The sequence below is a fragment of the Drosophila serrata genome, unplaced genomic scaffold (assembly GCF_035046125.1).
Source record: "Drosophila serrata isolate PLE 108 unplaced genomic scaffold, ASM3504612v1 contig_273, whole genome shotgun sequence".
In the NCBI taxonomy this organism is placed as follows: domain Eukaryota; kingdom Metazoa; phylum Arthropoda; class Insecta; order Diptera; family Drosophilidae; genus Drosophila; species Drosophila serrata.
In genome coordinates this window covers 1,948,015-1,957,295 of record NW_028257171.1, presented here as the reverse complement: position 1 = coordinate 1,957,295, position 9,281 = coordinate 1,948,015, and the positions used below count along the sequence as shown (strand labels likewise).

At 38.1% G+C, this 9,281-nt stretch overlaps 2 protein-coding genes across 4 annotated transcripts; one reads left to right on the top strand and one right to left on the bottom strand.

Annotated features, from left to right (window-relative positions):
- The first annotated feature begins 1,495 nt into the window (after positions 1 to 1,495).
- Aps (diphosphoinositol polyphosphate phosphohydrolase 1 Aps) lies at positions 1,496 to 5,920 on the top strand. The gene is made up of 4 exons (XM_020945828.2): positions 1,496 to 2,892; positions 3,753 to 3,851; positions 3,909 to 4,064; positions 4,283 to 5,920. The coding sequence occupies exons 2-4, from the start codon at positions 3,753 to 3,755 to the stop codon at positions 4,559 to 4,561; spliced, it is 534 nt and encodes a 177-aa protein (XP_020801487.1). The 5' UTR covers positions 1,496 to 2,892; the 3' UTR covers positions 4,562 to 5,920.
- Positions 5,921 to 7,141: 1,221 nt separating this feature from the next.
- On the bottom strand, positions 7,142 to 8,736 carry Cpr67Fb (Cuticular protein 67Fb). Of its 3 annotated transcripts, none has more exons than XM_086834750.1 (3): positions 7,768 to 8,736; positions 7,650 to 7,702; positions 7,142 to 7,576 (listed from the first exon to the last, which is right to left on the bottom strand). In XM_086834750.1, the coding sequence occupies exons 2-3, from the start codon at positions 7,659 to 7,661 to the stop codon at positions 7,220 to 7,222; spliced, it is 369 nt and encodes a 122-aa protein (XP_086690876.1). In that variant the 5' UTR covers positions 7,662 to 7,702; positions 7,768 to 8,736; the 3' UTR covers positions 7,142 to 7,219. The 3 variants fall into 3 exon arrangements, with proteins under 3 accessions (XP_086690876.1, XP_086690875.1, XP_086690874.1); XM_086834749.1 differs by having other exon boundaries at positions 7,650 to 7,714; positions 7,768 to 8,735; XM_086834748.1 differs by having other exon boundaries at positions 7,650 to 7,711; positions 7,768 to 8,159.
- Positions 8,737 to 9,281: the final 545 nt, after the last annotated feature.

Genomic DNA, 9,281 nt, shown 5'->3' with positions numbered 1-9,281 from the left:
AAATTGCCATGGAAAACATATAAGAAATGAATAAATCGTTTAGGTTATGAATTACATTCTAAATGAACTTATAATAGAACTATTTTAGTGTCTCCATTGGCACTGACCTCTGTGAAATTTCCTCCCATCTCCGTGGAGTTTCCCGCTGATGTTCCCACTGTCCGCACTTGATTTCATTGCTCTGCATCTCTATCTGGTTGAGGAGGGGTCACACGGACGCATCAAATAGGCAAAGTTTTTTGGTAGCCACAGCGACGCCTCTTGCCAAATTTATGACATTGAATTTATGTGCAGCAAAGCGTGCCGCCGTCCGTCCCGAAAAACCAGAAGGCTGGGCTGGGAAACGGAAGTCGGAAGCAGGAGAAGCCGATCGATTCGCCAGAATTAACATCATCCGAGCAAGTGTCGCAAATTTGCAGGAGGAGGTGGAGTCGCCCATGAAGAAGCCCATGGAAAAAAGCGCGCTAAACTGCTTAACACTTCTGCATGGTCACCCAAAACAAAAAAAAAAATGCAGAAGAAAATGGAAATGAAAATGGAAATGGAAACGGCGACCATAACTCATGCGACACAAGGCTGAGGCCACGTCGGAAGCTGAGGGGAAATTGTCTAAGAAAGGCCAAAAAAGGAAATGGCGAATGCATTAAGAAATAAGCAATTTGTTTCTCAGCTTCTCTTGGCCAAAAGCAAAAAGTGCCACAGAGAGATCGGCAAGAAGAGCCAATTCGGGGGAGGAGTGAGAGTGAGGCGAGGGAGCTTCCCAGGACCCAAGGACACGCCGTGCGCTACTCCTCCTCTAAATATAACCCCCGACTAAGTAGTTGCATTAAAAGCTTACAACAAAACCTGCGACAATAGCAGACAAACACGACAAGAAACAAATTTTTGGTAGCGCGCAGCCCAGCGCCTTGGCCGTAAAGTCGAGCAGTGTTTCTCCTACTCTTCCCCAGAGTTAGTCTGCTTAAGCCACCACCACCCCCCTTTTGTTTTTTTTTTGGGTAGTGTATCCTGCGTTGCCCTTTGCTGGCAGCGAATCAAAACTATGCGACTCTTTGGGCGGAGTTTGGGGCTTGTAGCTAGTAAGTCATGCGGATTTGCCTCATAGTCTGTTTTTTAACTTTAATAGAATTTAAGATACATTTTTTACACAGATTAAAGTACGTGGTTTTAAATGTTGATAAAAATTTTAATGTTTAATAAGCAAATTGTAACGTATTGCAAAATATACTGTGCTTTAGTGTAATGTAAATGAAGAAGATTAAAGAATTTAAATATATATATATATCTCTTTTTATTTGTAATATATAATATAATTAAAATTCAACTTTTTCCAAGCTTTGTATTGATTTTTGAATCTCGCGCCTTTCTGTTTTCTTTTTTGTTGCTCCCCCAAACGGCCATCACGGGCTCTAGTGATTTCCATCATGCCCTGATAGGTGTCGCTTGAATCGAAATTGAAAGTGCCAGACTGAGTAAGTAATTTGAGCTTTTTACCATTTTCGGCTCCCAACGACAATTTATAAAAGCAAATAAAACCTATAAATAATCTGTTTTAATAGCCAATACATTCTGTTATATCAAAAATGGTTATTTTGAATATTATAATATAAAAACAGCGAACCAGTTAATTAAACATATTGCAAAAATATATCCCGATATAAATATAAGCTTTTTCTGAAGAATATATCGATATATTGATATTTTGCTATATTTTCACATCCCTAGTAACAAACGGCCAATTTCTTTCGACGGGCAAAAAATACAAAAATACGATAAAAAAGCGGTCTTTTCTCGCCACACAAAGGAGAAGAGCCGCGCGGCTTCGTTCGCGTCGTAACCGGTGAAAAGCACACTATATCTGGGACTTTTCCCTCCATTTCCCAAGGAGTTTTTCTTTCGCCGCATCGGACTCGCAGCAGCCGGAAAAACAGACACACGCACACCGCGGAGGCAATGGAAAGCGAAAACGAAAACGCATGTGTGTCGCTGGGATAAGACGCAAAGGCGAAACGGCAAAAGAGGCGAACGAGTGGAGCTGGTGAAATTGCGACAAAAACTTGAGCCAAGATCGCCGAAATTGCATCTCAAGTTTGGAGTACAAAGAGAAATAGCTGCAACTCTCACTCACACACACGCACGCGTCACACACTCTCTTTTTGCCGTATAAAACCAATACAACCAAAAAACCCAAAAACAACAACCATGCAATCTTTGCAAAGTAGTTAAATAATTCTGCCCTGTCTGCGCTTTATTTCCTTCTTCATTTTTGTTCTCGTTTGTTTTTCTTAATTTCGTACTTTCAACAAGTTTCTGTTTCTTGTTTCTGTTTTCCCCCTTCAAACACACACACACACACTCGTCTCCCGACGCGCAGTTCTTTTTTCGCTAATACTTCAAAACAAAAACAACAACAACAAGACGGCAACGGCAGCCACAAACACTGACGCACACGAACAAATACCAGCTACCAACACCAACGCAACGTCTCTTGTGACGTGCGAGCGCAAAAATTGTCGTCTTTAGATTTTTGTTTGTGCACTTTTCGCCATTTCCCTTTGTGTTGTTCCGTTGTGAGCGCGTGAAAAGGGGAAGAGGAGGAGTGGAGACATCGAGAAAGAGAGAGAGCGCTAGCCGAGAAGCACCTGCAAGAAAGCAGCACGAGATCGCCAGAAAAGCAGAAAAAGCAAAAGCGACCGGCTCCCAATCACTCACTTACACACACACATCCTCGCCTCGCGCCCACATCGAGACACACTTGTTGCAGCGGAAGAGGAGAACGGGCAAAGGAGCGATAAAAAGAGGAGCATAAGGTGGGCGACAAGGAGGAGGAAGAGAACAAGTGCCTAAGAAGACAACACCGCTCATCTGCTATCAGCGAATACCACTGCAAAAGTAAGCAAACACGAATGGGGGAAGAAAAAAGGAATAATAGGCGCGAATATTACCCTGTAAAGCTAACTCATAGAGCGTTAAACAACACCTGTTGTTCCCCCAGTTCAAAGGCGGGAAATGTTGTTTAACAACAAAATAAACGCCATATTTTTATTAATTTGTCAAACATTCTTACATCTGTATTCCCTGTTGGCGCTTTTCTTAATTGTTTTACTCACTTGGTATTTATAAAAAAGGTGTTAGTTTAAGTACAAATATTAAGAGCTTTAAAATATGGTATTGATATTATATTAAATTGAAAAGAAGTTAAGTTTAAAGCTTACAAGGTCACCCAACAGCTCACTATTCCTGTAAAGAAGCTCCAATCTGTCTGACCCAATTTTCAAATCGATTTGTAATATTCTATAGTTCTTTTGTCCGGTATTTCATAGCCACATTAATCACTTTTTGATACTACTTGCCCAGCATGCCCACCCCCACAGGAATTGCCGGAAAGCAGACCCATAAAATAGTCCACATAACATTCACGAGGGACGCCAATCGGCAAACGCGACCGGCACCCAAGTCAAGTACGGGCAGCGAGACCTACCGGCTGATAAGCCGGACGGACAGGGGCGCTGCAATTCGCCGATTGCGGGACAATCTCACATCTGATAAGGCCCGAATCACGATTTTCCTGTGCCCGCACATTCAAATTAAAGGCGTCAGCTATAAAATGATATATAGAGAGCTTTGCCATTTATCAGCAATTATTATTATTTTTAAACGTGCCCAAATGAAGGGGATTTGGCCACATTGCAGCTTTAAATTAAGTCCCACAAGTGCGGCGATTTTGATTTGATGTTTATTCTATTTTCCAGATGGTCAAGGAGAAGCCCAACTCAACTCGTATCTACGACAAGGATGGATTCAGGCGACGGGCTGCCTGTATTTGCGTGAAATCGGAAAATGAGGCGGAGGTGAGCATGGTTCAGTAAAAGTTTACTCAAAAACTTATTTAACCATCTATATTAAAGGTTCTTTTGGTCACCTCTTCTCGTCGGCCGGAGCTGTGGATCGTCCCTGGAGGCGGCGTAGAGCCTGAGGAAGAACCATCGGTTACCGCTGTCCGCGAAGTTCTGGAGGAAGCCGGTGTCGTTGGCGATCTGGGTCGTTGTCTTGGCGTATTCGAGGTTTGTTTTGAAAGCAAAACGTAATTTATTTAAATGGAAAATTGGCATTGAGTGGAATGCTTACCTAAGGTAGTAAAAAAGTATTTAAAATAAGTTGAATAAGTTTACGTTTTCCCTGGAAATATTTAATAGCTTAAGTCGTTAAAAAACCAACAAATATTAACTACAAGTTTGATTATTTCAATTCAATTAAATAGAAATTCCATTAACCTTTTCAGAACAACGATCACATGCATCGCACCGAGGTGTTCGTAATGAACGTTACCCAGGAGCTGGACGAGTGGGAGGATTCGCGGAGCATCGGTCGGAAGCGTCAGTGGTTCACCATCGATGATGCATTGTCGCAGTTGGCGCTGCACAAGCCGACGCAGCAGCACTACCTGATGCAGCTGCAGCACTCCAAGACGCTGGACAATACGAATCGGGTGGTTAATGCTACGCATCCGCCTAAGCTGACCAATGCCGCCACTCCGGCCGCGTCGCCCACAACGGCATAAAAGGACAAATGCAGGACACTGGAAGGCGGATGATACCACAACCACACACACACTTAACCCGAGACTAATCCAACACTTATTCTAACCCCATTACCTTACCAGAGCCGCATACACATTTTGACATTTTGAAAATTTACAAATAGACAGGCAGTCTTCTAGATTCTAGATTACGTTTATTAAGCGATACTTATGTTAACCCGCATCCCTCATACGGCCCCATTTGCGTTTAAGTTTAAGTCAAAGCGTTCATTTATGTCTTTAGTAACTGTAATGAGAACTATACTTATGTGTACTCTATAGAGAGGTAAAGAAAACAAAAAAACCACAAAAAAAAACGCTACTCGATCAATGCTAAGCGATAATTACATAATTCGAGATCTGTAACACGACACGAAAGCAACGGAAAACTAAAAAAAATAACCTTTAATAATTTTTGAGCGAATAGCACTTTTTGCAAACACGAAAAAGAAACTTAAACTAAAACTAGATAAACTAAACAAAAAAGAAAAGCAAATGTAACGATATCTATTAGATTTTTCTACTCTTTTTTATAATTTACTCAAAAAAGGCATCTTAATTGATTATTGTAACAAGCAAAAATAATTGGAAACGCAAAAGAAACACTTGATTAACTAAGCTAAGCGGCCTAAACAATAAATCGAAACCTCTTTAAGCGACGACTAACGAAACAATTTCGTTCTAAACATCAGTTTTCGAAAACAAAAACCCACAACGGACATTTGACGGACGGACAAGCGGACAGTCGAGAAATCATTAGAAAACCTTAAAATAATTAAACAACAGTTGCCTATGCAAGAAGATAAAGCAAGCCCACTGCAGGGGTGATATAAAGATAAACGTTAACTTATTGTAAAAACACACAACAAATGCGAGACAACATATTATGAACTAATTCAACTACTAAGATATGTGCACGTTGTACTTTTCAGAAACAAAAAACCAGATATAACAATAATAATTACGATTATGAAATAATATTAACAACACAAGCTGCAAGGGCGCAAGACAGAAAGAGATAGAGACAGAGAGAGAGAGTGTGTGCATGTTTTCAATGTGATTTAAGAGATACAAGATGGATGATGGACAATTTTATGTGACATTTTTTCGATGATTTTTTTTCGGCACTTCAAAAGCGCGCAACAAACGAAAATTTTAATTCAAGCTCAAAAAGAGCAACAAAGTCTGGCAGTTGAATCTATGATTTATTCCAAACTATCAATTGTACTTTAGTTGCAAACTAAAGCCGACAAAGGGACTTTTATCGGAACGCTAAATTATATCACAAATTGTTGCAATTAAACGATGATTTACAACCAATAAAGAAGAAAACAAACACAACGATAATTGAGTGTTTTGTTTAAGTTAAATATTTTGTCCGGAATTCTTTTCATGACATTATTTTCTATAAATAAAAGCAAAGTCAGGGAAAACCTACAGCTATAATATTTTCTATGATCTATAATTTAAGGCAAAACTTATTTTATAATAATACCTTTGCAGGGCATTCAAATTTAAGTCAGTAGCTTGAAACGTAATGAAAGAGCCATTTCCGGCCCTATAAATCATATATATTCTTGAGCAGAATGAACTGCTGAATCGATCTAGCTATGTCTGGAAGAAAAATAAAATTTTTCGAATTTTGTTAAAATTTGAAATTTTCATAAGGGGTTACATCATGATTTTTTTTTTCAAAAATCGACAATAAATTGAATTTTTAAAATTGAAAAACTGAGTATGCAGATTTGTTATTCTAGTAAAAATTAGCATAGAACAGCTTTCCAAATTAAAATTAATGAGTTTTTGGCTTAGTTATGAGATTTGTAAACTATGATTTTTTGTAAAAATTGTCTGTTTTTATACCTTTTTGCAGGGTTTTTTTTTATTGTAGTCAAAAACTTTGAATTGCATCAACAAACGTGGTATGCAGATTTGTTAGTGCTTTAAAAACTCGCACAGAACAGCTTTCCGAATCAAAATTAATGCTATTTTGGCTTAATTATGATGTTTGGAAAATATTGATTTTTCAATGAAATCGTCTGTTTTTATACCTTTTTTGCAGAATATAATTTCAGTCAGACGATTGAAACGCAGTGAAGGAATCATTTGCGACCCTATATATCATATATATTCTTGATCAGAATGAACAGGAGAATTATTATTTTGGCATGTCTAAAAGAAAAATAACATTTTCCGAATTTTGTTAAAATTTGAAATTTTCATAAGGGGTTACATCATGATTTTTTTTCAAAAATCGACAAAAAATTGAATTTTTAAAATTGAAAATCTGAGTATGCAGATTTGTTATTCTAGTAAAAATTAGCATAGAACAGCTTTCCAAATTAAAATTAACGATTTTTTGGCTTAGTTATGAGATTTTTAAACAATGATTTTTTGACCAAATTTGCTGTTTTTATACCTCTTTGCAGGGTTTTATCATTTTTGTCAGAATCTTTTAACAGCATTAACAAACGCAGTATACAGATTTGTTAGCGCTCTAAAAATAAATAACAGCTTTCCCAAAGTTTCCTTTCTTATAAATGAAATAAAAAACAACACAACTTTAATTGATTACTTAGAGTTTATTTTTTGCATAAGAAAATTTGGCTAAATTACAACTAAATTTAAAGGTAGGTAAATCTACTTCTTCAGCTGGATCCTGGTGAAGGGATGGGCCTCGATGTAGGCCAGAGCCTTGAGGATGTAATCGGGAATGGGAGGAGGAGTGGGCAGATGGGCGCCCCTCGGCTGGTATCCGTTCTCATCGGCGGTGTACTCCAGCTCGATGGGTGTTCCATCGGGAGCTGTGTACTTGACCGAACCGGCTGCACTCACACCACCCACTCCACTCTCCTGGGCATCGATGTTGTTGGAGGTGCCATATTCCCAGCTGTAGCTGCCATCCTCCTTGATCTCATTGCGATACTTGGTGATCTCCGCCTGTGACTCATCCGCAGCCCGGATGGCGGCCACCAGGAACATGGAAATAATTAGCGCCTGCGTTTGCCAGATAAAGACCTCGATTAGCTATATGATATCTACATATATATTTAGATATGATAACACTTACGCTCTTGAACATATTGGCTGCTTGGCTTGCTGTTTAGTTGTTTTGCTGTATCGCTGCAGTTGCTACTGATTAACTGATTTCGAATTCCGCCAACAGATCGTTTTATACTCGAACTCACCTGCTCAATCCATCCGAACCGATCACTGACCTACACCTACAACACTGCGAGCACAGATGACTCTTCGCCGATCCGAATTAATAATTTAATTCGCGCATTTGAAAATATGAGTTTGACCGAGTTTTACGAGCGTTCCTCGGTTAATAGCTCCGTTTGTTATCGACTGTTGTTCGGGCTTTTCAACGGGTTTTACGACCGGCCCAGGTGGTGCTCTATAACCTCTACATCTATACTCATGGCGCATTCTTATCTGCGCCTTAGAAATCACAGATCAGCGATCGCGATTTACAGATGCCAGTGTCTTCGCTCCGCACAAAAGCTTCTTTTCTTATCTAATCTTGACTTAAATTCATAATAAATATATGAATTGTTAACCGAACTAAAGCAGATACAAAATATTATAAAGCCGAAGTTTAAAGACGCTTATCGAGTTCCGGATTTATTTTTTGGGTAAGTCAAAATATTTTATCTATAGAAAATATTTATTTTGTAAAGTTAGATTGGAGCTTTCCCCAATTAATATATTTTTAAGTGTTTAGAAATTGTCAGTTTCTGTAAATTAATTAAACCGAGTTCCAATTTTAATACTAGCTGAAATAGTAATTTAAGGAACAAATTTGTTGTAAAGTTCAGATAATTTTACATATTAATGCAAATCCGTAATCATATTTAATTTAATTTTGAAAAGTAAAATACTAAGATAGTCAATAAATTCAATTTTAAAACTTCCCTCTCTCTTTTTATTTATAATGAAAAAAAAATCAACTCAACCCATTTCACTCAAGAGAACCACTAGGACTGACAAAAGCACTCAAGGAATCACTCAATCTCCTCCCGAAAGAAAGTGTATGCACAACGGAGGCGCCAATAAGCGATTCGGACTGTCACTCGATTAGCGGCTTTTGTTGTTAATGAGATGCAAATGCGAATATGAATGCGAGCGAATGCCGGCAGCGCAGTTGCGCCAAAGTCTGAGCCGAACTTGAAACTTGAACACATGCCGAGAGTGTCATCGTAAATATTAACCATTTGCTGCCGATTTTAGATAGTCACATTCCTAATTAGATTCCAATTAGTTTCGCTTTTCATTTGAGCCGAAAAGTATGCTTCAAATCGATGATAAAATGAAGTTTTTTCAAGAGCTCAAATAGCAGAGGACAGATAAGTCTTAAACACCCATTAAACAGATTCGATTAAGTTCCTACAAGACACCAGGTTGCTCTTTCTCAAGAAGAAATTTATTTAACATTAATTCATATCTATATTTTATAGAATTGTGTTTCGTTTCCAAATTAAATTAATGATTTTTTGGCTTAGTAATGAGATTTTTAAACTGGAAGAAAAATAAAATTTTCCGAATTTTGTTAAAATTTGAAATTTTCATAAGGGGTTACATCATGATTTTTTTCAAAAATCGACAAAAAATTGAATTTTTAAAATTGAAAATCTGAGTATGCAGATTTGTTATTCTAGTAAAAATTAGCATAGAACAGCTTTCCAAATTAAAATTAATG

Excerpts from the sequence above, each read along its gene's own strand:
- Aps (XM_020945828.2), top strand. The coding sequence starts at position 3,753 with ATGGTCAAGGAGAAGCCCAACTCAACTCGTATCTACGACAAGGATGGA. Across the intron at positions 3,852-3,908 it reads AATCGGAAAATGAGGCGGAG|GTTCTTTTGGTCACCTCTTC; the intron begins GTGAGCATGGTT and ends TCTATATTAAAG. Across the intron at positions 4,065-4,282 it reads GTTGTCTTGGCGTATTCGAG|AACAACGATCACATGCATCG; the intron begins GTTTGTTTTGAA and ends TAACCTTTTCAG.